Source organism: Fusarium keratoplasticum, chromosome 6 (genome assembly GCF_025433545.1).
Source record: "Fusarium keratoplasticum isolate Fu6.1 chromosome 6, whole genome shotgun sequence".
Lineage (NCBI taxonomy): Eukaryota > Fungi > Ascomycota > Sordariomycetes > Hypocreales > Nectriaceae > Fusarium > Fusarium keratoplasticum.
Window position 1 is genome coordinate 558,034 of NC_070534.1, and position 26,416 is coordinate 584,449.

At 47.9% G+C, this 26,416-nt stretch overlaps 4 protein-coding genes across 4 annotated transcripts; 2 read left to right on the forward strand and 2 right to left on the reverse strand.

The window, feature by feature from the left end:
* Positions 1 to 403: 403 nt before the first annotated feature.
* On the reverse strand, positions 404 to 9,113 carry NCS57_00813000 (uncharacterized protein; the record flags this gene model as incomplete). The annotated part of the gene is made up of 13 exons (XM_053057957.1): positions 404 to 2,137; positions 2,211 to 2,285; positions 2,351 to 2,635; positions 2,704 to 3,585; positions 3,795 to 3,820; positions 3,881 to 3,977; positions 4,055 to 6,213; positions 6,312 to 6,761; positions 6,851 to 7,451; positions 7,505 to 7,617; positions 7,694 to 7,817; positions 7,897 to 8,410; positions 8,488 to 9,113. The coding sequence occupies 13 exons, from the start codon at positions 9,111 to 9,113 to the stop codon at positions 404 to 406; spliced, it is 7,686 nt and encodes a 2,561-aa protein (XP_052911788.1).
* A 687-nt stretch (positions 9,114 to 9,800) lies between these two features.
* Positions 9,801 to 10,969, forward strand: NCS57_00813100 (uncharacterized protein; the record flags this gene model as incomplete). Its single annotated transcript, XM_053057958.1, has 2 exons — positions 9,801 to 10,082; positions 10,172 to 10,969. The coding sequence occupies 2 exons, from the start codon at positions 9,801 to 9,803 to the stop codon at positions 10,967 to 10,969; spliced, it is 1,080 nt and encodes a 359-aa protein (XP_052911789.1).
* Positions 10,970 to 18,483: 7,514 nt separating this feature from the next.
* On the forward strand, positions 18,484 to 19,737 carry NCS57_00813200 (Aminotransferase; the record flags this gene model as incomplete). The annotated part of the gene is made up of 3 exons (XM_053057959.1): positions 18,484 to 18,514; positions 18,591 to 19,387; positions 19,468 to 19,737. The coding sequence occupies 3 exons, from the start codon at positions 18,484 to 18,486 to the stop codon at positions 19,735 to 19,737; spliced, it is 1,098 nt and encodes a 365-aa protein (XP_052911790.1).
* A 514-nt stretch (positions 19,738 to 20,251) lies between these two features.
* Positions 20,252 to 22,225, reverse strand: NCS57_00813300 (Cytochrome P450; the record flags this gene model as incomplete). The annotated part of the gene is made up of 6 exons (XM_053057960.1): positions 22,028 to 22,225; positions 21,808 to 21,958; positions 21,687 to 21,746; positions 21,359 to 21,619; positions 20,931 to 21,296; positions 20,252 to 20,868 (listed from the first exon to the last, which is right to left on the reverse strand). Exons 1-6 carry the CDS (start codon positions 22,124 to 22,126, stop codon positions 20,252 to 20,254), a joined length of 1,554 nt encoding a protein of 517 aa, XP_052911791.1. The 5' UTR covers positions 22,127 to 22,225.
* Between the last annotated feature and the right edge of the window lie 4,191 nt (positions 22,226 to 26,416).

The window sequence follows — 26,416 nt, forward strand, 5'->3', positions numbered from 1 at the left end:
GAGTAAGCGGGAGTACAGAATCAAGAGACCGGTATAATACGCTGCCGTATCCATACACCATCATCAAAGACAAACGACTTGGGAATGCATAGCTAGTTCAGGGTTTTAGGGTAGAAGAAATCAACCACTTGCTGGGCTGTTGAGACTATCTCGATTGCTGGGTAGTTGATATCCAGAGTCCAAGTAGAAGTAGAGTAGAGTATCTTCTACCCTACCGGGCTCGGGGATGATGTCCCTTGAACGCATCGTCCTGTCTAGATTTGGTGATTCCTCACATGGGCTCGTCGGCGTTACTATCAAAGTCTGTGAAGCATTTTCCAAACGTGTATCTACATCTTGTGGCGTAAGCAGCATCGTATATATATCCATCTCCGTTGAGAATCATCACACACAGGCCGCCCCATCACTCCTCGCTCGCCGCATTCATCGCCGCCCTGATCTCGCCGGCAAGATGCATGAAGGAAGAGCTCTGCAGCACAGTGAAGGTGCTTGTTTCAGCGCCGATGTTCTGTCGGATCCAGTTCCGCACCTCCATGGCGATCAAGGAATCCATGCCGAGCATCTTGAGGGGCTTGTCGAGTGGGAAGCTGCTCCCGTCTTTGATCAGGAAGTTGCCGAGAGTGCCGGCGAGGGCTCTGGCGATGATCTCGGTTTTCTTCTCCTCAGATGGCTCGGCGGCCAGGACGACCTTGAGCGAGCTGCCCTTGGAGGAGCCCTCGCCCCTGACGTCTCCGCTGGAGCTGTCCATGTTGTGGTAGATGCTCATGCGCGGGTCTCGCTTCCACGGGACGCGGGTCGAGGCGGCAGACATGGGCGTCGTGGTGTTGAGACCGATGCCCACGTAGCCCGGCGTGACGTAGCGACTCGTCTTCTTGTCTTCCGTCTCGTGCATGGGCTGTGACTTCAGAAGAGCCAGGTTGATGGCATCGAGTAGGTCCGTCTCCTGCAGGATATACATGCCGATCCTGCCCAGCTTCTTCAGGATCGCGCGGTTCTCCGCCGCGAAGCCCACATCGCCCATGAGGCCGACATCGATGACCGAAGCGACGAGGTTGCGCCCGTGCCGGTACTGGGCAAAGGCGTCGAGGAAAGTGTTGGCAGCCGCGTAGTTGGCCTGGCCCCACTGGCCGATCTGAGCGTTCTGTGAAGAGAACAGTATGAAGAACTCCAATGAAGTACAGTCTGCAGTGGCGTGATGCAGATTCCACGTTCCCTTGACCTTTGGCTCCACAGCCGTGGTCCAGTCCGAGTATGTCATCTTGTTGAGCGTGACATCCCTGAGGACCATGGACATGTTGATGAGGCCGCCGAGTGGCTGGTCAGCCGTAGCAATTGCCACCGCCCTCTGCACGTCCTCGAGGTTGCTGACGCTGCCGGGAACCAGCATCACAGTGCAGCCTTCGGAGCGGAGGTCGTTGAGGAAGTCTCGGTTGTCATCGTTCTCCCGGGCCGATCTGGAGAGGAAGACCAAGACCCGCGCTCCGTGTTCCACCATCCACGTCGCCACGGCACGTCCCAGCCCTCCCAGACCACCCACGAGGAGATAGCTACGGTCAGGGCGGAAGCTGGGCTTGGGCCTGGGAGAGACTTCCAGCTCGGTCGACTCGCCCTCTGGAGGTGCACCTGCACCAAGGTCCTGCGGGTCATCAGGCATCTCGATGACGATCTTGCCGATATGCTTGGCGCTCTGCATGTACCTGTAGGCATCCTGGATCTCGGCAGCCGGGAAGGTCGTGCACGCGACAGGACCCTGGATGGCCGTCGACCGGATCATGTCGACGCATCGACGCATCAGATCGGCGGCGCTCTGCGGGCGAGAGATGGAAAGCCCACGAATGTCCAGGCCCACGAAGCTCCGGTTCGCCTCGAACACCTCCATGGCGAGCTTTGACCGGCGCTGGAAGTCGCGCTTCCCAATCTCTACCATCAGACCGAACTCGGCGACGCACTTCCACGACGCGTGCAGGAGGTCGCCGGAGAGCGAGTTGAGAACGACGTCAACGCCGCGTCCGTTGGTCGCGCGCATGACCTCTGGAAGGAACGTCACGTCACGGGAGTTGAAGATGTGGTCCGCCGGGATATTGTACGTGTCCTCGAGATACCTCCGCTTCGGCTCGCTCCCTACCGTGCAGTATATCTGCATGCAAGCACGTCAGTCATCCAATGGAGATGGAGAGAAGGGGAGGCCTTTGTATCTTGGGGTTGTTTACCTGTGCGCCAATGTTCTGTGCAATCTGGATCGCGGCCAAACCGACGCCACCACATGCCGCATGGATGAGAACGGACTGTTTGTTCAAAAGGTTACCGTGCTGGTCATTGAACAGACAGACAAAAAACGGCCGATACTTACCTGTCCTCTTTGAAGCCTGGAAACATCGACCAGTGCCGCCAGAGCGGTTGCATACACGGCGGGCAGAGCGGCACCCTGGACAAAGCTCGTCGAGTCGTCGAGTCTGACGCAGATGTCCTTGGACAACGTCAGCTGCGTGGTGAAGCAGCCGTCGTGGATGAACATGACCCTGTCGCCAACGGAGAGGTCTTGAACATCTGGCCCGACTGCGCGGATGACACCGCTGCCCTCGTGGCCCATTCCGCTGGGATTCCCTTCGACTACGCCCAGAGCCAGAATAACGTCCTGGCGATCGTGTCAGAAGAGTTCATGTAAAAGTAAAGGCTGGGGCTTGGGGTGGGAGGAGCACGAACCCTGAAGTTGAGACCAACGGCCTTCACTTCGACCAACACCTCGCCCTTGGCGGGAGCGGCCGGAACGCCGCCGTCGATCCACTTCATTGTGCGTAGAAGACCTGGAGTCGACATGTTGAGGTGCTTGAGAGCGACCTCGACATCGTGTGGCTCCTTGCGCGCGGCCCCTGAAAACGCACCCGACATGGTCTCCCAGTGGAATCGCGGAATCAGGATCCTGCCGTCGACCAAGGCATATTCGTAGTCGTGATCCATAGACTCCGGATCTAGGTCCGGAGTGCCGACCCGGCCCCAGATGTCAATGATCGCCTCGGTGGCCCTGCTCGTGGTCGTCCTCTTGTCGAGCTCGACGGTGTACATCTGTAGTGAGTACTCGTTCCGGACCGTCCTGGCGAGGCCGAGCATCATTGCAGGCTCGGGGTTCGCGCAGTCTATCTGGCAAGCTTCCGTCACCCAGATCACCCTTGCCTTGTGGCTCTGGAAGTAGGCAATGATGGTCTTGAAGGTCTCCTCGGACATTTCATGCAATAGAGGCTTCTCGAGCTCGAGGACGGAAATGATGTCGCAAGACGGGAGAGGCTGACCCAAGAGGCATGTCTCGACGTCTATGCCCATGGCACCGAGACGGGAGATCATCTCTACCGCATGGGGCTCATCGGCGGTATGGCACAGAACCGCCACCTTGGAGGGCAAGGTCGATCGTACCCCCCGTGAAGCGATGATCCCCGCGCTGATCTGATATGGCTTGTCGCTATCCAGAACGATGGCCTCGGGCTTCTGGAATCCCGCGGCGACCAACTTCTCAGCCCAGCATTCGGGCGCGACCCATGGCTGCTCCACACGATTGTCCTCGGCACCGAGCCACCAGCCGTAGAAGAAGCCCTTCGGAAAGACTGCAGTTAGCTCGTGTCATACAGATAGTTGCGTAAAGGGGCCATCATGGCAAGAGAACAACGATGCCAATCCTTTCGTTGGTGGATGTAGCGTCGTTGAGAGTAGACTCCCCTCGCACGCCCATATACATACTACCTTGGACCACGCGATGCCATACTCTGGGGAAACAAGGAGGGTGAAAGGGATTCCAAACTCACCATGACGTAGTTTACGAACATTGCATCTGGCTTCCGTGAGTACTTTATCCGCATATACGCATTGATCAAAAGGGGCAGCAACCTACCTGGAGTGAGTTCCTCCAGGAACAAGCGTCCACTGGGCTTCAATAGACTATAGACGTTGCGAAGCGTCTTGTCCAGAGTAGGGGTAGCGTGCAGAACCTAGAATACCGCATCATTAGCACTCTCAATCTACAATCGGTAGGCCATGGAAGTTCCCCGCCGCTGCTTGGACCTACGTTGGAAGCGATGATGAGATCGTAGCTGCCGGGCTTGAATCCCTGCTCCTCAGGATCCTTGGATATGTCCAGCACATCGTAATCGATGTTCTCGACGGCGGCAAAGCGCTGCTTCCCCACGGCCATGAAGCCGGCCGACACATCAGTGTACCCGTACTGGCTGTAGAGGCGCTCGCCGTGGGAGGACGTCAGGGCGCGGAGAAGCCTGGCCGTCATGCTGCCAGTTCCCGCGCCAACCTCGAGCACGCGCATGTGAGGGTTCGTGTTGGCCACCAGGCGGACGGCATCGGCCATGTCGAAGGATGTGGCGTCGTAAAAGTCGCTCAGGACATTGTCGGGCATGAGAATGTGCAAGGGATGGCCCTCTCCCGCGAAGATGGAGGGTGCCTCGATGAAGAGGCGATGGATCGCCCTGGCGAAGACAACGTCCTGCGTGTCAGCAAGCTGGGCCATGAGGAAGTCAATCCTGGCGACTCGCTCGTCGTGATCCAAATGTTCGAGGCCAGCGCCTGCAGACACGAACAGGTTTTTGCCGGACCTGTACCGGTCCGTAACAAGGCGCATCCAGTCCAGGAGCTTGACAAGATACGGCGCAGTGCTGTCATCGGGCTTGATCTGGTCGAGATGGTCAAGGTTGCACAGCAGGATGAGCTCCTCCAGTAGAGCCCACTCCCTCTTCCTTGGTGCACGCGGATGCAGGCCGGCCTCCAGTCCGACAAAGTCGCTGTGCGGCTTCCACTCGAGCTCCGTAGATAGAGGCGGCTCTGACTGCGCCGGGGTTGCGAGGACGACCGACTTCATCCCCTTGAGCCTCACGACGGGACCCTCGGCCGCGAGGGCAACGAAATCGCCTGTCCAGGATCCAACCTCATCCAGGCGGTTGATCTTGGCGGTGACGCTCAGGGGCGATGCGCTCGGCGACACGACCAGCTCCTCGATGAAGGTCGGGACCGCCAGCCGCCTGTTGCTGCGCCTGAGTCCGCGGCACAGGGCCACCGTGAAGAGCTGGAAGCATTGGTCGATCACCGCCGGGTGCACCGAGTACGTGGCGCACCTGGACGACCTATCGGTCACTTGGCGGCGACCCGGGGAAGTGACACCGTGGGCTTGAAGCGACGACGGCGAGACCGAGATGTCCGCCATCCCTTCAAACTCCCCGGTGTAGTTGAAGCCAACTCGTCTCAGGATGTCGTAAGAGTCCCTCCTGTCAAGCTTGCGAGGGAACGATCCCGCTGCAGGAGAGACAGAGTCGAGGTGGAACGACTTGTCACTTGACGCCATGGCCTCGCCGTGGCAGTTCCGGACCCATGCCGTGCCGTCGAACGAGGTGATGGTGAACTCATACCATTCCGAATCGTCCGAGGTGCCGGACGGGGTCGACCTCAGTAGAGTGACCAGCTCGACCGGCTTGTCCGAGCTCAGCACCAGGCCCGACATAATGCGGACGTTCCTGACGGTGAATGTCGCGTCGCCGGTCAGCTGCCGAAGCGCCTCGCCCACCATGGAGATGTACCCAGCAGCCGGGAACACGACCTGGCCGTTGACCTCGTGGCCATCCAACCAGAGAGCGTCCTCGAGAGCCATCACCTTTCTCCAGCACGGCTCGCCCTCCGTCTCCAGCACCCTGCTTCCGAGAAGCTCGTGGGGTGGATGTTCCCGGAGCCTCCAGCCGCGCGCAACCCTGGATTCTTCCCAGTGCGTCGTGTCCTGGCTCCAGGCATAGCGCGGCAGGTTCGTCAAGACGGCGCCGGGTGGGCAGATGGCTGCAAAGTCCATCGGTATCGACTGCTGGTACAGCTTTCCGGCGAGGTGGAGCAGGCTGCGATCGCATTCGCTGCCCCTGATACAGGTCCCGAGGTAGATGTCGTCTGTGCGACCCAGATCTCGGAGAATCTGGCCGACTGGTCCTTCAAGGGCGGGATGAGGTCCCAGCTCGATCAGGACCAGTTTTCCGGGTCGATCTCGGAGGGCGGAGCGGAGCGCTGGGTTGAAGAGAACCGTGTTCTCCATGTTCGCCCGCCAATACGATGGCCCGAGCTGTCCCTCACCGGTCAGGCGGTCACCGGTGACGGAGGAGTAGAATGGGATCTCGGGGTTAGCACTGCGAACCACGGGCTTCAGCTGCTCCTCATACACCGGCCCGTATTCATGCATGTGATCTGTTTGAGTACATCGGTCAGCGGGTGCACAATCTTCCAGACAGGAACGACGACGGGGACGACGGTAGTGATAGCGACCAGCCAGTATTGGAACTTACGCGAGTGATACGCCTTCTCTACCCGGAGCAAACGAGCAAAGACGCCCGGTCTCTCAGCCTTGAGCGTCGCTACGATGCTCTCAACCTGCTCCGTATCTCCCGACAGCGTGACGTTGCTCTGGCTGTTCTCGCATGCGATGTTGACCCCTTCGAGCAGGAACGGCTGTATCTCATCCCTGCCCAGCCCGACGGCAGCCATGGAGCCTTTCCTCTGGGAAGAGGCGTTGCCGATGCCTCGCCTCGTTGCCGCGTACACGGCAGCCTCCGCCGTGATGGCTCCGCAGGCGTAGGCGGCGGCCGTTTCGCCCGACGAGTGGCCCAGGACAAAGTCTGGGACGATGTTCCAGGAGCGGAGGACGTCGACCAGGGCTACCTGCATGGCGACGCATACGAGATGGCCCATCTCGGGACGGTGCACTCGACTGTCTTCCTTGGTCTTGCGCAGCTCGGCTACGGATCAGTGTCAGCATAGCGTCAAAGGCTTTTCCCATGTCCGCCACATTGAGGCCAGGGGAGCGGGACTCGGGCCAGCCTCTCACCTTCAATGCTCACCGGTGGCTCCAGCTTCAGCGTCTGCAGGTACTTGTCCAGCTTACGGATCCTGTTCCTGAACGCAGCATTGGTATCGATCAGCCTGGCGCCCATCTCCGGCCACTGCGCACCCTGCCCGGTGAAGATCCAGCCCACCGGCGGAGGTGCTCCATCCACGACGGCGTTGACGGTGGCGGAGGCGTCTTGCACACCGGATGCGTCGTCGGCGATGGCATAAGCCCGGTAGGGCCTGTGATCGCGCCGACTCGACAAGGTATATGCCAGATCCTTGAGCGAGGTGGCTTCGTGAGTTGCTGCCAGGTCACGGTAAGCACTGATCTGCCGATCGAGAGACTCGGAGCTATAGGCGGAGAAGACCAGGAGATTCGATCCGCCCTCAGCATACTTTTCGTTGCCGTTCGCCCCGTTGACGGCAGTGCCGTTCATATAATCGCCGTTCACGTAGGCGCTTTGGTCTTGACGGTGACCATGCTCACGCTGCTTTTGAGAACCATTGGGAACAGAATCGCCGTTTGTGTGCACGCCGCGGCTGGCGACGCCGTTGGCAGGCTTCTTGATTCCAAACTGCGCCGGGGATTCGATGATTGCCTGCACCGTATCAGCAAGTGAGGCACTCTCTCGTGGCCTCAGACAAGACGAACGTGCGCGTTGACGCCTCCAATGCCGAAGGCGTTGATGCTTATCCTCTCTGCTCGACCCTGCGGCCAAGATTCAACCTCGGTCGGGACGTGGAGCTTGTATTTCTCAAACGGAACTTGTGGGAGGGATATACGTCAATTTCCTGGGCTATAGCATCTCTCATGATTCAAACCGCGGCTTGTTGCACTTACTGTCTGGATTCGGTGTCTTGAAGTTGATATTTGGCAGCACTTGCCGGTGCTCCAAGCTCAGGACACACTTGATCAGGCTGGACAGGCCGGCGGCGGCTTCAGCGTGTCCAAGACTTGGTTTGACCTGGACACGCGGTCAGACATCAGGACAGACGGACAGAGATTGTGCCTGTATCGGTAGGGAGGCGTTCTAGGGGGCATACCGATGTGATGATGACGCCGTCCTCGCCAAAGCACCGTCCGACAGCCTCCGTCTCGATGGGGTCGCCGACCGGAGTTCCGGTGCCGTGACACTCAACGACGGCGGTCTGTGACAGGTCATCTATCCCAGCCACCTCGTATGTGTGCCGGATGAGATCCGCTTGCACGGCGGAGCTTGGGGTCAGCATGCCGTTGGTTCTGCCGTCGGTGTTGACACCGGTCCCACGGATGACGGCACGAATGGGGTCCTTGTCCCTCAGTGCGTGATCCAGCCTCTTGATCATGACCATGTTGACGGCCTCGCCTCGCGCGTAGCCGTCCGCGCCGGCGTCGAAGCTCCGACACTGGCCATTGGGCGAGATGACGCCCAGGTCGGTCACGCTAATGTACGTGGCGGGCGAGAAGAGCATGCTGACACCGCCGACGAGGGCGCTGTCGCATTCGCCGCTCTGGATGGCCTTGCAGGCTAGGTCGAGGCACACGAGGGAGGACGAGCAAGCCGTCTTGACCACCATACTGAAAGACTAGCAGTGAGTTTCCCAATCTTTTGCTGCTGCCAAGAGCTTGCTCCGGCTTGAGGGGTTCTCCCTTACCTCGGACCTCGAAGGTCAAGCTCATACGAGACCCTGTTGGCTATTGCGAAGTCGGCAAGGCCGGTGTACCGCAAGTTGCCCCTTTGCTGTGACTCGCGTGCAGAACTGTCGGCATAGTCCTCGCCGAACTCGCCGATGTAGCACCCGGTTCTGCTCCCGCGCCACGAGGTCCCGCCTGCGTTCTCTATGCACTCGTAGGCTACCTGGAGCAGCTGTCGTTGGGCAGGATCCAGGCGCTCCAGCTCCATCTTGGGGATGGGGAAGACGTTGGTGTCAAACTCCTCGATCTGCACGTCATGGAGGAAATATCCCTTCTTGACTGGGATTGTCCCGGGGCCCCGAGCCGGGTCGTAGAACCCGTCGGCGTTGAACCGGTTCTTGGGTATATCGCAGAGTCCGCTCTTCTTGTTCGAGAGGAGGTCCCAGAGGTCGTCACCCGAGCGTACGCTTCCCGGGAGGCGCATGGCCATGCCGATGATGGCCATGGGCTTGGCCAACTCGGGCCCTTCCGCGCTGTCTGCCCACGGCGATTCTGGTGCAGGTGAAGCTGGTCTGTACGTATATCTTGGAGTCCCGGCCTCTGGGGATGCCGTCCCATTGGGGGGTGATGTTTGATGAGGAGCCATTCTTCGGGGTATATTCTCAGCCTGCTGTTCAAAAAGCACAAGTTAAGCACGATAGACGAGGTCGTGTTGTTGAAGTTGAGCTTCAAGAGGTGCTGTTATGGTTATAGTGACATCCAAGACTCTCGGGTTTTCAAGTTCGATCTTGTTGGAATCACTCGTTTCCTCGGCTCGTAAATAGATGTTTCCATGCACAAGAAGAGTGCGAAAACAACTCTCACTGATCATGTCATCTGTTGCTCAAGCTAGCTTTTAGTCAAGGGCCAGGTGGGAATCCTGCTCAAGCTCCTCGAGCACATCAACCTGCCTATTAAGCCTTCGGGGTGGAGCCGTTCCCCTGTCTGACCAAAGGAAACAGGAAACAGACCTCGGCGAAGCATTCTGGCTGTTGTCATTGACGGGATTTGTTTCAAAAAGGTCAGCTCCACCTTGTTCTCAAGAGAATACAAAGATACATTCTCATCTTGGTGTTCAGTCACGAATGCCAGGGAGTATGGTACGGTACGTTGGTGTGTTGTCCCAAGAAAGGCGTTGCTCGAAAACACCAGATATAAATGAATACGTTTTTATCTATCATTTGATTGACAAGCCCCCTGCTCCGTACTGAAGGTCGAGTGACGCAGCCATTCGTGGTGGAGCAGGTCGTAGGCAATCCATTTAATACCAGCCTTGCGCGATCTGGTGTGAGTGATGTCGACGCAATCTCCTTCAGCTACACGGAAACGAAACGAGCAGATACATAAAACGTTCGGGAAGAACATAGTCTTTTCCATGTTGACGCCACTCATTCTCATCAAATTCGCCGTTGCGGCCTCTGTGCCCGTCACCATTGGCGGTCTTGCCTATGTGGCCACCTCACCGGAATTACGGCAAGGCATCTACCACTTCTTGACATCGCCGGGATGGCCGCTTCGTCTGTGCCTGCTGGTGTTCGCCGCCTTGAACTGGAAGAACCTGCCGCTGGCATGGACGGTACGACACTGCCCCGACAAGGAACACAGGAGGAGCTGAGAGGAGTAATGACACGGCAACTGACACTGTGGTTTGTCCTTTCCGCCTAGGCTCGCGTCTTCTATAGCTTTGTCTGCCACGACTTCATCAAGCGGGGCGAACTCCCACCCCACGCGCTGTTTGGCCATATCGTCACGACTACTCGCAACTCACCGCTCGACACCGACTACAACCTACACAAGAGCAACAGCACCTACTTTCCAGATCTCGATGTCTCGCGCACGCGCCTTGTCAGCTATCTCTTGACCCCTGGGATCCAGGTCGTCACGGACAATGCCAGGACACAGGTAGTCCGCGACAGGAGCGGCAGGGTCATGGGCGGTGGGTTCAGCCTCGTGCTTGGTTCTGTCTTCTGCAGCTACAAACGCGAGGTCGGGATGCTGGAGAGCTATGAGCTATGGAGTCGCGTTCTGACCTGGGACCGTAAATGGCTATACTTTGTGACGCACTTTGTGGCCAAAGACAAGGGCAAGAAGGACAAGGCGTCGCCGGGAGGCGTTGGCACCGATCGGGACTGGTCGCAGCGCATCATCGCGACGGCTGTTTCCAAATATGTCTTCAAGCTTGGGCGCTTCACGATTCATCCGTCCATCATACTCGAGGAGAGCCGTCTTTTGCCTGAGCGCCCCGGTGGTGGGTGGCGCGGCGGTGAGCTCGAGGTTGGTGATGTGAGTGAGAAGGTCGAGTCATTGGAGGGAGAGGAAGAGCCAGTAGAGGGCTGGAAGCGGATAGAGCTGATGCGTCGCAAGGGGATGGAGCTCGCTGAGCATTTCGCCGCACTGGATGCTGGGCATTCCCTGTTTGATGGACGAGAGGATGGAGTTCTGGGGAGATTTGTTCTCGGCTAGATCGGTCTTATCCCTAGAATGACAAGTTTGGTACCGAGTTACTGGCTCTTGACTCAATGGACGTTGAAGATGAGCTTAGACCTGAACATACTTGACCGCGGGATATGACAAAAGATTCCTCCCAGCCAAGCAGTTGTAGTTGTGGAGGAAATGTTTGTTCAAGCCGCATATGTATCTATCTCGGTCGCATCAGAGCACCTAGGAATCTTGATCACTTGATATACAGACCATCTCGATAGTGTCAGATCTACTTCGCAAAGCATGGACTTTGGACCCCCCTGTCCGTCGTTGCCACAGCCCTGCACGATCGAACCAATACATTTTTTACCAAGACAAGGGTATCTGGTCTCTTTATATTATATTAAACTATTATCTCAACACAATGAGCAGCTTGCAGCCAACATGCACAAGCCGTGTAGAGTACACTTTGTCTCCTCATGCGCAGAGAGTCGTAAGTACAAGTACAAGGTCGGTTGCCCTCCACACGGAATTAGATCAGCTGCGGCCCAGCACTGACCATCTCGCCGTGACGCATGGTCCGAGCTTACTTGTCTCTGTAGATACCGTACCTGCATTACAAGCGCGCCTAACCCTGTTCACTCGGAAGCATTCCGACAAAGTAGGATCATGCCACTTGATCGCGGACATTAAATAGCTTTGCAGTAGCTCGTGCAACGAAAGCTGCTCGTAGCTGCATCGATAGATGAGGAACGGTAGCACCAGGATTGGTGGAGAGAGAACGTCCGGCTGTGGTTAACGGCACAGCGAAGTTGCCAAGTCTTCAGCTCGAAACACATCCGATCAAATTGCCTCGGCGTGTTCAGTGAAAAGACAAGAAGAAGAGGCGGAGTCATGGTAAACGTGTCGGTACGTCAAGAACAAGCCGACGGATGACTGTGGAGGAATTCGTCCCTACCTATGCATAAGCCTTGCATTTACGGATATATAGAGTTCTATAAGCGGTTCGCCATCCCAGGATGGCAAGCATACGGCTTATATAAACGATCAGCATAACCCAGGCCCAGGCCCAGGCCGGAATATAGAACTAAGTGAGGTTGTTAATTAAGTTAAGTCGTGGGTTTTAGACCTGGCTACCCCCCTCGTAATAGACTTACTCTTATGCTAGATTTAAGTGCTTAAATTAACATACTTATAGAGCTACTTCTAAAATTACCTTTTTTTAATATAAAAAAGAGCTAAAAGTTTAATAATTTATTTTTAATACTTTTTAAGCTATAATTAAGCCTTAATTAAGTATTTTATTTTATTTATTATATTTATTTATACTTAATTATAGCTTATAGCTATTATTAAAAATGTTTTTAATAACCAGCTTATTTTATATTAAGCTATTAATTAATAGAAAATACTTTTTATAACTTTTATATATTATATTAAATATAAGATAAAAAAAAAAAATAAGTTTTAATATTTAATAAAAGCTATTTATTTATTAAAAGACTTAGCTTATAAATTAAATTTTAACTTAATATACTTTAAGCTTAGTATTAATTTATATATAAATTAAATACTTTATTACTTAATTTTTATAAGTTTAAAAAAAATTATATTTATTTATATTTTAGTAACGTATATCACAAGTGAGTGAAACACACAAGCGAGTGAAACAAAAATCCCTCAACCTACACCTTCTCTATTTGATTAATTAATTCTCAACCACCCAGCATGTCACAGTCAAATTATGAGGCTAGAATGCTTCTTGCCCTTCAGGCCCTTCAAAATGACCCAACCTTAAAGCTCCGACGCGCTGCAACAATCTATACAGTCAACCCAACAACGCTCTGGCGTCGGCAAAAAGGCATCCAATCTCAACGCGATATTACCCCAAAATCACGTCGACTATCTAATCTAGAGGAACAGATCCTTAAACACTTTATTCTTGACCTAGATTCGCGAGGATTTCCCCCCCCGGCTACGTAGTGTGAAAGCAATGGCTGATCAATTGCTTGCCGACCGCGACGCACCACCAGTCGGCACAAACTGGGCCTCAAACTTCGTCAGGCGACACCCAGACCTCAAGACGCGTTTTTTTTCGTAAATATGACTACCAGAGAGCCAAGTGCGAAGATCCAACTATTATCCGCAACTGGTTTATGCTTGTGGCGAACATAATCGCGAAGTACGGCATCCGATCAGAAGATATCTATAACTTTGACGAGACTGGCTTCCTTATGGGCATGATTGCAAGCGGAATGGTCGTCACGGGCTCAGAAAGGCGTTTAAAGCCAAAATCAGTGCAGCCTGGAAATCGGGAATGGATTACAGTGATCCAAGCGATCAATGCGGAAGGCTGGTCGATCCCGCCGTTTATCATCGGTGCGGGCCAATATCACCTCGCCAACTGGTACCGAGAAAGCAACCTCCCGGGCGATTGGGCTATTGCAACGACCCAAAATGGCTGGACCGATAATGAGACCGGTCTCGAGTGGCTCAAGCACTTTGACCGGCACACAACCAATCGATCAATTGGTTCCTATCGTCTCTTGATCCTTGATGGCCACGAAAGTCACCACTCCATCGAATTCGAGAGATATTGCGAGGAGAATAAGATTATCCGGCTTTGTATGCCACCTCATTCATCTCATCTACTCCAGCCCCTTGACGTCGGGTGCTTTAGCATACTAAAGAAGGCATATGGTCGAGAAATAGAGCATCTGATCAGATGCTCTATAACACACGTTTCAAAGACCGAGTTCTTTCCAGCCTTCTACGCAGCACACGAGGCCACTATGACGAAAAAAAAAACATCAAGGCATCATTCAAAGGGGCCGGGCTTATTCCTCTTGATCCAGAAAGTGTGGTCTCGAAGCTTGATGTGCAGCTACGGACGCCAACGCCGGTTGAGGAGGCATCTGATCAATTGACCTCTTGGGCATCAAGGACCCCGAAGACTGTGCTTGAGGCCCAATCTCAGTCTGAATACCTTGAGAGACGAATTAGAAGGCACCAAAGCAGCTCTCCAGAGTCAATTCTTGAAGCATTAAAGTCTCTTGCAAAGGGAACAAAGGCGGTTATGCATGAGATGGCTCTTGTTCGGGCAGAGGTTCAAGACCTTCGACAGGCAAATGAGATACTAAGCCGGCGCCGGAGAGCAAAAAGGACCCGGCTACAGAAAAGAGGGGTGATGACGGTAGAGGAAGGAAGGCAAGCAATTGATCAAATGGATGCTGATGCGCGGGTAATGGCCGAATCGTCGCGGAGTGGTGGTCAAGGGAGGTCGGCGCGACCGGGTGTTCGACGTTGTGGTATCTGCGGCAAGCCCGGCCATAATGCAAGGACCTGTCAAGTAGTGATTGAGACGTCTGGGGAAGAGTATAGTGAGTAGTTTTAATTGATCAAATGGTTTGTGGTGTTTTTATTGCGATTTTTATAAAAGAGGTTGGGATTTTTGTTTCACTCGCTTGTGTGTTTCACTCACTTGTGATGTACGTTATTAAATATATATAAGCTTTTAGTATATTAATTTATTTCTTTTTATATTTTATATACTTATTTCTCTTAAAAATATAAATTAGAAAAAATATATAAAAATATTATTTTTTTTATATAATTTAACTTAAGAGAATTATATATAAATATAAATATAAATATAAATATATATATATATATATATATTATAATTAATTATTAGAGCTTTTTATATCTTTTTAAATTAAAAAAGGATTTAATTAATATTATTATTAACTTTAAGTTATATAAAGGGCTTATAAATATTATAGTTATAATAAGTTATACTTATAGCCTTATAACTTAGTTTTTATAAATATATAAAGAGATTTATAAAAGAAAATAAGTTATTGATAAAATATAATATCTAGCTTTAAGTAATTTATTAATTAAGATAATAAATATACTTTATATTTAATTTAAAGATATATAAAACCTCTTTTTTTTTAATTATATAATTAATAAAAAAGCTAATTAAAATCTTTTTTTTTAATAAGGTAACTAGCTTATATCTTTTTCTTAATTAATATTAAATTTATTATAAAAAAAAGCCTTCTTAAGCTATAACCTAAGACTTAAAGCTAAGAGGCATAGGTTTATTTAAGACTTTTATTATCTTATAAGATCTTTTTATAAAGTAAGTTATATATTTATTTATAGCGAGATTTATACCTAAGGTTTATAAATTAAGATATATATATTATATATACTTAGATTAATTATTTATAACTTAAAATACTTTTAGAAAATATATATTAATAATATTAAATAAGTTAAAGATTTATATATATTATTATAAAAGCTAAGACTTATTATAGATTATAAGCTAATAAATTAAGTAATTAAAATATAATTATTACATACCCTAGTCAGAGGGGTACCCCACGTAATAACTCTTACTCTATAATAGTTAGATCTAGTAGCTATTAGATAGGATTAGTAACTTAGACTTTAGATTACCTTTATATGTGCCTTCTTTATATTATGACTTATGTTTCTTTTGACCAGATAGCTGCTAGAGTTAGCTATCTACCCTCTGCTTTTAGCAGTATATCGACCCCTTGCCAGAGCTAAGGGATCTATAATAATAATACTCTAGATAAGAAGTCTCTTAATAGCTATTAGTTATAGCTTCTTTATAAATTCTTATATAAATTAAGATAATAAGCTATATATATACCTCTATAATAAAAGTCTTAACTTAGCTTTTAAGCTAGGCTATTAGCTTTAAATAATAATCCTAGAGCAAGCTTTTAACTTAGTAATTAATATATTAAATATATTTTTTAATTAAGAAATAAAATAAAAAAAGCTTAAAAAGCTTAAAAGGTATATAAGGTAAAGACTTAATAATAGACTCGCAAAAGGATATCTCTATAGAGAGGAAATAAGTGCTATACCTTATAGCTAGGTTAAAGACTAGTTAGTATGTAATATTATTAAGCTACTTGTAGTAGTTATTTTTCTCTATAATATAGCTACTTAGATTAAAAGTATTAAATACCTTGCTAAGAATTAATTAAAAAGTCATAGGTCTCTTTAAAATAATTTTTATAATATTTTAATAATAATTCCTTTCTAAGAGACCTTTCTATACCCTGCTTATACCCTTATTATTATATAAGAAAAGATAGGTCCAGTACGCGATAGTAGCCCCCGCGTAGTTAAGAAGATTTACAGCGTGCGCTACCACGAAGGCAGCTAGTTAATACACCGCCCATAGCAAGCATTGCTAGAGGCTAAGAGGGCGTTCAGATATGTAGGCTTTAACTCCGAGTCAAGAGAGTATGCACCTGTTATTACGAATGAGACCCTTGCATAGTACCTCGGCAAAACTGTTATTTTATAGAAGGCCAACCGCGAGACACTTCAAGATGAGTATAACACCCTTCACGAGGCATATCCATACATCCAGACAGATATGCTAATATTAGCTAGTAGCTTCCTAATCGCAGCGGTTAATACATTTATTAGCTTTATTTACTCTAAATTTAGTAGTGACTACTTAGAGTATCTTAATGCTATTAATAAGGAATCCCAGCGGGCAGCTATTAGGAATATTTATAAAGATATAGTTATATATATATAAGATAAAGTAGTAGAACTTAAAGAAACGTTAGGTAAGATCTAATGCCCTCTATTGCATTCTAGCACTAGGAAGATATTTTAATACTTAAGAAAGGTTATACCAGATTAGCTTGTTCATATATGAACTGAGCATTAGTTAACGAGCAAGGGCATAAGAATGCCTTCGCCACAGTCCTCACCCGCAAACTCCGTCTCTAAAAGCTCTCCCATGTCGCGCGCTCTGTATTCCGCAGGAGGCGAGGATACTCCATGATTGATGTTGTCGTCTCGTTCAGGAACGCCACTTCCCGAGCGACAGCCGGTGGCAGGTCGGTCATGACTTGATCAACTCTGCCACGAGCGCTCTCTTCCCGGGTAGCCCGTCGGCGAGCGACTTCAGCAGCTCCGGAGCCTCGGACTTGCTCAGCGGTGGTAGATCAACCACCTCCCTCAAAAACAGTGGCAATCGAACGAGCTCGAGTTGTGAAGAGATTCTCTAGTCCCGTATACTTAGCTATTCCTGATTCTGCTTTCTATGAGATCCTTGACTTTCTCAATAATAGTCTCTGCACGAATCTGGTGCAGCTCTTTTAGATTCTTGTCATCTGGCCATCTGTGTTGAACGGCTGGACTCTCCTCCCACGCCTCAAAGTCAACCACGAATAGTGCTTCACCGTTGAGGATAAAGTTGCGCGGCGCGTAATCCTCGAGAATGACACCAGAATCTCGAAGACAGCGCATTAAGTCGAGTACCTTCGTCTGCAAGTCGATGAGACTTCCAAGGCAGGAATCATCTAGGTCGTCCAAAGGTGTGTGCCCTCAATATAAGATAGAACAAGAACTGGTTTGCTGTCGATAGTGGTGGTTACATATGAGTCCCATTACGCCTCCGCTATGAGAGCCGAGTAAATCCTGACCTTGAGAATCAGTCCAAAATATGGTCCCAGAATTCTCGTCAATCTGTTTCCGATGCCCGTCCGGGTGATGGCGCTTTTCATGACCCTCGACCTCCTGAGGTATTCCAGCCATCTAAAGGCTAAACTAATATAAATCAAACGACTTGGCTATAAAATTACCCCCCTCATTCGACTATCAAGAGTGTAACGGATCCCAAGGCCTAGGCCAGGTCCCTAGACAAGGAAAACCCTAGAGTCCTTGGGGACGTGACCTAGCACGTGGGAGCGGATATTGGGAGGGCAGCGCTCAAGGAAGCAAACTTCAGTCTTGAACACAACAGAACCCTACCTTTGACTACATGACCTCTATTATTTATGACATGAATGATGTGTTGTTATTGGTGATGTGTAGGATTGATGGCTGTCCTACCAGGTGGCCTGCCTAGACGACAAGGCCATACAGCCTCACCATCGGGCCGATCAAACAACGGGCCATCCTGCCTATTCATTTGTTAGGATACGTTGTTATTCAATCTGCACCATCCAATATACAATCGACAAACCATGCCATTGTCCTATAGAACCATTAAAGGTATCCTGTTCTCATGCTCTGCGATCACCAACATCATCACATCATCGCAACTCCGGTATCATTCTCTATAGATAGACAAATGCCAAGTCACAATGGCACCGGAAAGTCGATTTCAGTAATCAAGGGCCCTGCCTCCGACTATCCCTGGTGTGGAGATTAGGCCAGCACTATTCACACCCTTGTTCTTCGGAAGATAGGAAGGCTGCTCATGCTTATCGGCTCGGTAAACTCACTCGGATTGCATATGTCAGCATGATTTTCATTCAAGGTCTATCATATTTATATAAACCCCCACTTGAAGCTCCAGCGGAGACATAGTCGGGTATAGGATCCCCCTCACGAGGCTCCCTATCGCCGTGGTACTTATAACACGACGAATCCCATCCTCTCTGTTTCTTGGAACCTCTCCTCGGAAAGCCCTCACTACACTGAATCCACATTCACAACACGTCTACGATCTTCACCATCAAGAGACCTGACTTACATACACCATGTTTCCGCCTCCACCAGCTTCTGATATCGGTAAGAATAACACTGCAGCCCCCCCTCAGAACGTCAATTCAACTCCTCGAGCCAACCACTAACACGGTATCTCCAGACTGGTCAAGCGTCGACCTCTCCCTTAAGATCCCAGTCAAGGGTCACGTCGAGGCTCGCTACAATGCCTCGACCGGCACCTGGAGTGTGCCCGTCCTCGAGACGAACCCGAACATCTCTGTAAGCGGCATATCCCCCGCCTTGAACTATGGGCAGCAATGCTTCGAGGGCATGAAGGCCTACCGACAGACGTCAGGCGACATTGTCATCTTCCGCCCCGAGGTCCACGCCGCACGCATGGCCAAGTCCGCTGCGGCCGTGTGCCTCCCACCGCCTCCCAAGGACCTGTTCATCGAGTGCGTCCGCGCGGCGGTGGCCGCCAACGCCGAGCTGGTCCCGCCCTCATCGTCCAACGGCGCGTTGTACATCCGCCCCGTGCTGTTCGGGTCTTCAGCGCAACTGGCGTTGGCACCGTCAGAGGAGTCCATCCTAGCAGTCTACGTCTACCCTCTTCTGCCCTACCACGGCTCGGCCGCCACCGACGCGCTGATCTTGGAGGATTTTGACCGCACGGCGCCTTTCGGAACTGGGCCATTCAAGGTCGGCGGGAACTACGCGCCCGTGTGGAAGCACGCTGCGGCCGCCAAGGAGAAGGGCTACGGGATCACGCTGCACGTGGACAGCGCCACCCGGACCAAGATTGACGAGTTCTCCACGAGCGGCTTCTTGGGCTTCAAGTCTGATGGCTCCGAGAAGACTCTTGTCGTCCCGCTTGCTGAGAATGCAGTGCAGAGTGTCACGAGCGCATCGTTGACCAGGATAGCAGAGCTGCAGGGCTGGATTATCCAGCGTGATGATGTGAGTCACTTGCTACGCGCGACCCCACAAACCAAAAAAGAAGCCTTGATCGAGTATACTGAAATCTCCTTCCACTCAAGGTCCCATTACATACGCTTTCTTCCATCCAAGAGGTGGTCGCGGTTGGTACGGTGGCAGTTGTTGTTCCCATTCGAAGCATCTCTCGCTTGTCCACGAGCGACAAGTTCACGTTCCCCGGTACTTCGAACCCGGACAAGATCGAAAGCCAGCTGCTGGGACTGGCTCGTACACTGTCAGACATAGCACGAGGCAACCGGAAGGACACTGAAGGATGGTGCTGGAAGGTCACGGAGCATGGCCCGGACAGAAGCACTCCCAGCCGTCTGTAGTGCTAGAGGATAGATAAGATACACACGGAGACATGCACATAGAGACGATGTAGTTTTGCCTCTCAAGCCTAGCCAACGCCAGTAGTGTTCTTTTTGCTACCATTGAGCCTCATGGACTAGGCCATTTCTCTCTCTACACATGCACGTACTCACGCAAACGGCCAAGGGCCCTTTCCAAGTCCAGTGGCTGGATCATCTCCCGTGTGTAATCTGGAGCAGATGCTTCGAGACAAAGGACTAACGATAGAGAAGATCATGCCTGGGCCCCGGTTGGGTCATCTATCTGCACGGTATTGGTATCTTGATCGTTGCATGCGAAAATGTCCACGTTCGCTGACTCTGGCCCCGCCATGTTGTATAATCTCTAGGTTTGTCATCGTCTGGTTCGTTGTTGCTAGGTAGTATGTCTGCAATGCCGGTGCTAGGGATAGCCACGGCGACACGCTATCTATCTCTTCCTAATTACTCTTACACCATTGTCTTCAGACATGTTCCCATGGTTCCTCGGTAGCCATCAGAATCTCGGGCGGAATCGCAGCATCGGTCCATCTTTCTGCCCCGTCACATGGTCTCTCAGAACATACGGGATCGTTTGCGAGTCCAACATGTCGAGATTCGCTTTACTCCTCGTTGCCTCTTCTGCCCTCTCGAAGTCGAACTCAAACAGCAGGCGAGCGAACGTCAGCATGATTTGCGCAATTGCTAGCGGTTTCCCAACGCAGCTTCTAGGACCGATATTGAAGGGGAAATACGGACGCCGGCCCTCCACCTCGTCGGCCCACCGCTCAGGCATGAACCGATGGGGGTGTTCCCAGTTCGCGGGACTGCGCTGCATTGCGTAGATCCCCGAGCCGACCTCGCATCCGGGCGGCACGAACTGCCCATTGATCATCATGCCCTTGTCGTTGTCGATGACACGCCACGGCGGACCTCCTCCCGGCGGGGACAAGCGTAACGCTTCATCCATGCAGGCTCGTAGGAACACGCACGAGTTGAGCTTCTTCCCGAGTTGGATTTCCTCGACCGAGTCAAACGCTGCGCGGACCTCTCCCACTGCTTGACGGTAGGCCTTTTCCGTGCATGAAAGGTAGTGGGCCATCGCAGCCATCGTCGTCGATGAGGTATCAACACCTACCATCGACCAAAAAGTCAGCCAGCCTGCAAGCAGATCTCGGAAAGACGCTCAAAATTACCAGCCACGACGAATGTTGCCGTCTCCGTGCTCAGCTCCTTCAGCGTCAGATGCTGCCCCGTGTCTGAGTCTTTGCACTGTTGCAGGAACGAAAAAATGTCGTTGTTGTCCGCCTTGTCCTCCCCTAGCCGGATCTTCATCAGTGATCGGAGAAACAGCACAAATCTCTTGGCTGCCTTGTCTGACTCTGGTAGTAGCTTGCGATCCAGGCCCCCGAAGGTCAGGTTGGGCATTTGCCACAGCGCGGCGAGCCGGACATTTGACTTCTCGATTGTGTCCATCACGAAGCGGTACTCTCCGTCTTCTATCGTGCGGTAGTCGATGTCGAATGTGAGGGCAGTCATCGTGTCGAATGCCAAATGTGTGACTGCCGCGGGAAGTTAGAGAAAACAAATCTTTGCTGGCAGGGGGGCCGCGTGCGTCACCCACATCGATGGGCCATATTCGAAGGCTCTGACCATTGCCCTGCCTGCAGGTCGGCACCACGTACAACCCGTAGAAACCTATCAATCCGGGCCTGCATGACTGGCTCGAATTTTCGCAAGCTGCTCTCGGAGAACGCCTGACTGAGAACCCGTCTGCGACGAGAGTGTTGGACCTTGTCTTGCATAGTCAGGGTGTTGGGCGCCCTAGCCGACAGGACCTTGTAGGAGTGGCCTTTGGTCACAGGTGCGCCGTGGCCATAGACATCTGTTGGTGATTTCACCATCTCTTCAGCTTCCACTGGGAAACGGCTGGACTCATTCGCATATCTTACCTCGAAGACCGCCCACGGTGTTGATCAAGACGCGGTTCGGTGCATAGCGCACCCATACCCCTACCACACCAAAGACTCAGCCACTCGTTCCCTACTCATTCAGGGAAACGGCGCCACGAACCATACTTCTCGTGACATCTCAATATGTCTGTGTGTATATCACCTTTCCAGGCATGGTAGGCACTGTACAGGTTGGTGAACTTTGCGAGGACGGGGCCTGGGTATTTGGCCAGAGGGTGGAAGAAGGCATGATAAATCAGTGTGTAGATAATCTTTCAATTGATTGTAAGTATACAGCCCAAGGATATCTAGGGAGAGAAATTGTTCATAAGATCTCTTACCAAAGATAGAATGCTTCCAGATACCGTCGCACCCAGAAGCTTTGCCCATTCAAGGAGTCTATGCACATCCAAAGCGTTTGCAAATGAATACTGCAACATTGTGGGCACAGAGATAATGAGAAGTGTGCATCGGAGTCTAGGGAACGAGCATGTCGATAGGTGAACAATGTGTCTATTTAAAGACGCAGAGGTATGACGATTGACCCGGTTGAGGGACATGCCATGGGACCGGCTGGGTCCGCTTGTATTATGATCCTATCGTAAGTTAACTCGGGGTTTTAGACCCCCCTTGGAAGAAGGTTATTTAATTAGCTGTTAGTAATATATTTATAGGTCCTTTACTTATTTTTGTTTTAATATAGGCTTTTTATTACTTAATATATATATATACCTAGCTAAGATTTCTTATAGTATATATAATAAGTATATAAGCTACTTAAGTATATAAGCTACTTAAATTTTTACCTTAAAGGATGATTTTAAATAAATTTTTAAAAATTTAAACTAGGCCTAAAATAGCTAGTCTAAAAAGTTAAGCTTATTATATACTATAAAAGTAATACTAATTTTTCTAGATCTTTAAAAAAAATTCTTACTAAGCTAGTTTAAATAAAATCTATTCATATTATATAAATAGCTATTTTTATATAAAAAAAATATTTTATAATATTTAAAAAAAAATATTATATAGTTTTATTACTAGTTAAATAGCTAAAAACTCTCTTTCTAAGTTTCTAGTTATTTTATAGCTATTTTTAAAGATATAAGATTTAGTCCTTTTAGCTATATAATATAAGTAGCTTATATACTTATTAAAAATTATTATTTTTTAAAGAAATTATTTAAAATAATTTAATTATTTACTTATTTAAGTTAATTTTTTTAGATAATAATATCCTTAATTATAATAATTTTTTTTTTATATTTTAAGTAAGCTAATTAAAAGCTATACTTATTAAATATTTTTTTTTTTTTTTTTTTAAAAAAAAAACTTTTTAATTAAGTTATTAAGATTTTTTTTAAAGAGCTTTTATATAACGGCACGGTCATAGCTGCGGGCACCTTAGCCGCTGCGTCACGGGGCAAAAGATTAGGCTATAATTGTTATTATTGCAATTATAGAAGGTGTAACATCTGCCTATAGGGCTTACAGCACTGTTACGGGGGACTAAGCCGTAATATTTTATATAACAAGCTTAAGCTTTTTAAATTAATATGAGATTTTAATAAATTAAAAATAAGAAATCTATTAATAAAATATATATTAATAAATTAAAATTTTATTACTTTTTTAATAAAAGATAATCCTTATAAAAAAAACTTAATTTAATTAAAAAGCTATAACTAAGGCCTTTTTTATTTTATTTAAATATTTTTAATTTAAAAAGCTAATAAATATATATTTTAATATAATTAATGTATTAAAATTACTTAAAAACTAATATATTATTTATAAAAAAAATTAATAGTATATTATAATATAATAATTTAATTTAATTAATTAATTAATTATAAAGCTAGAAAAAGTGAAAAAAATTATATATTTATTTAATTTAAAAAAAAATTATTAAGCTTTTTTATAATTTATATACTAAGTAAGTATTATAATATATTTTATATTTAAAAATAATAAACTTTAAACTTTTAAAAACTATTATTAATTAGCTATATACTTAAAAAAGAGTATTTTTATAAATCTAAGTAAAAAGTTATAAGTTTATAGCTTTTTTAAATTTTTAAAAAAATCTATTTAGTTTTATAAAATTATAATTAAAAAAAATAATATAAATAAAATTTTTTAAAATAGCTTACTTATTAATTTTTAAAAAGTTTTAAAAAATTATTAAGATAATATAAATTTTATAAAAATTCTCCTTTAGGCTTTTTAGTTATTAAGATTTAAATTAAATTTTAAAATGCTTTTTAAAGTAATTTTATGTTTAAATAAAATTTATACTATAGGGTAAAAGTATAATACTTACTTATTTTAATTTAATTTAAATAGCTAAGTCCTTAATATAATATATAAAAAATATTAATTTTTTAATTAAAATTAATTAATTAATAAGCTATAAGTTATTAACCTTTTTTTAAAAATAAAATATTAATTATTAAATTAAATTCTTCTTTTCATTTATTTATTTTAAATATTTTTATTTTTTTAGAAATATTAAATAAATTTAAGGCTTTTTTATTAATTAAAATTACTTAAAGAATTAAAATTTAAAGATATAATTTAAAGAAATATTATAAAATTTTTTTATTTTTATAATTAATTAAAATTAAGCTTATTAAACTTATATTTCTTTTTATATTTTAGTAAGTTATTTAATTAATATAATTAATTATAACTTAATTAAAAAAATAATTATAGCTAAAATAGCTTTATTAATATAATTTATTATATTAATTAAATAACTTAACGTACATCACAAGTGAGTGAAACACACAAGCGAGTGAAACAAAAATCCCAACCTCTTTTATAAAAATCGCAATAAAAACACCACAAACCATTTGATCAATTAAAACTACTCACTATACTCTTCCCCAGACGTCTCAATCACTACTTGACAGGTCCTTGCATTATGGCCGGGCTTGCCGCAGATACCACAACGTCGAACACCCGGTCGCGCCGACCTCCCTTGACCACCACTCCGCGACGATTCGGCCATTACCCGCGCATCAGCATCCATTTGATCAATTGCTTGCCTTCCTTCCTCTACCGTCATCACCCCTCTTTTCTGTAGCCGGGTCCTTTTTTGCTCTCCGGCGCCGGCTTAGTATCTCATTTGCCTGTCGAAGGTCTTGAACCTCTGCCCGAACAAGAGCCATCTCATGCATAACCGCCTTTGTTCCCTTTGCAAGAGACTTTAATGCTTCAAGAATTGACTCTGGAGAGCTGCTTTGGTGCCTTCTAATTCGTCTCTCAAGGTATTCAGACTGAGATTGGGCCTCAAGCACAGTCTTCGGGGTCCTTGATGCCCAAGAGGTCAATTGATCAGATGCCTCCTCAACCGGCGTTGGCGTCCGTAGCTGCACATCAAGCTTCGAGACCACACTTTCTGGATCAAGAGGAATAAGCCCGGCCCCTTTGAATGATGCCTTGATGTTTTTTTTTTCGTCATAGTGGCCTCGTGTGCTGCGTAGAAGGCTGGAAAGAACTCGGTCTTTGAAACGTGTGTTATAGAGCATCTGATCAGATGCTCTATTTCTCGACCATATGCCTTCTTTAGTATGCTAAAGCACCCGACGTCAAGGGGCTGGAGTAGATGAGATGAATGAGGTGGCATACAAAGCCGGATAATCTTATTCTCCTCGCAATATCTCTCGAATTCGATGGAGTGGTGACTTTCGTGGCCATCAAGGATCAAGAGACGATAGGAACCAATTGATCGATTGGTTGTGTGCCGGTCAAAGTGCTTGAGCCACTCGAGACCGGTCTCATTATCGGTCCAGCCATTTTGGGTCGTTGCAATAGCCCAATCGCCCGGGAGGTTGCTTTCTCGGTACCAGTTGGCGAGGTGATATTGGCCCGCACCGATGATAAACGGCGGGATCGACCAGCCTTCCGCATTGATCGCTTGGATCACTGTAATCCATTCCCGATTTCCAGGCTGCACTGATTTTGGCTTTAAACGCCTTTCTGAGCCCGTGACGACCATTCCGCTTGCAATCATGCCCATAAGGAAGCCAGTCTCGTCAAAGTTATAGATATCTTCTGATCGGATGCCGTACTTCGCGATTATGTTCGCCACAAGCATAAACCAGTTGCGGATAATAGTTGGATCTTCGCACTTGGCTCTCTGGTAGTCATATTTACGAAAAAAACGCGTCTTGAGGTCTGGGTGTCGCCTGACGAAGTTTGAGGCCCAGTTTGTGCCGACTGGTGGTGCGTCGCGGTCGGCAAGCAATTGATCAGCCATTGCTTTCACACTACGTAGCCGGGGGGGAAATCCTCGCGAATCTAGGTCAAGAATAAAGTGTTTAAGGATCTGTTCCTCTAGATTAGATAGTCGACGTGATTTTGGGGTAATATCGCGTTGAGATTGGATGCCTTTTTGCCGACGCCAGAGCGTTGTTGGGTTGACTGTATAGATTGTTGCAGCGCGTCGGAGCTTTAAGGTTGGGTCATTTTGAAGGGCCTGAAGGGCAAGAAGCATTCTAGCCTCATAATTTGACTGTGACATGCTGGGTGGTTGAGAATTAATTAATCAAATAGAGAAGGTGTAGGTTGAGGGATTTTTGTTTCACTCGCTTGTGTGTTTCACTCACTTGTGATATACGTTATAATAGTTTTTTAATAATAAAATTATAAAAGATTTTTTTATTTTTTTAATAATTATTATTTATAATAATAAAATAAATTATATAAATTAAAGAGACTAACTA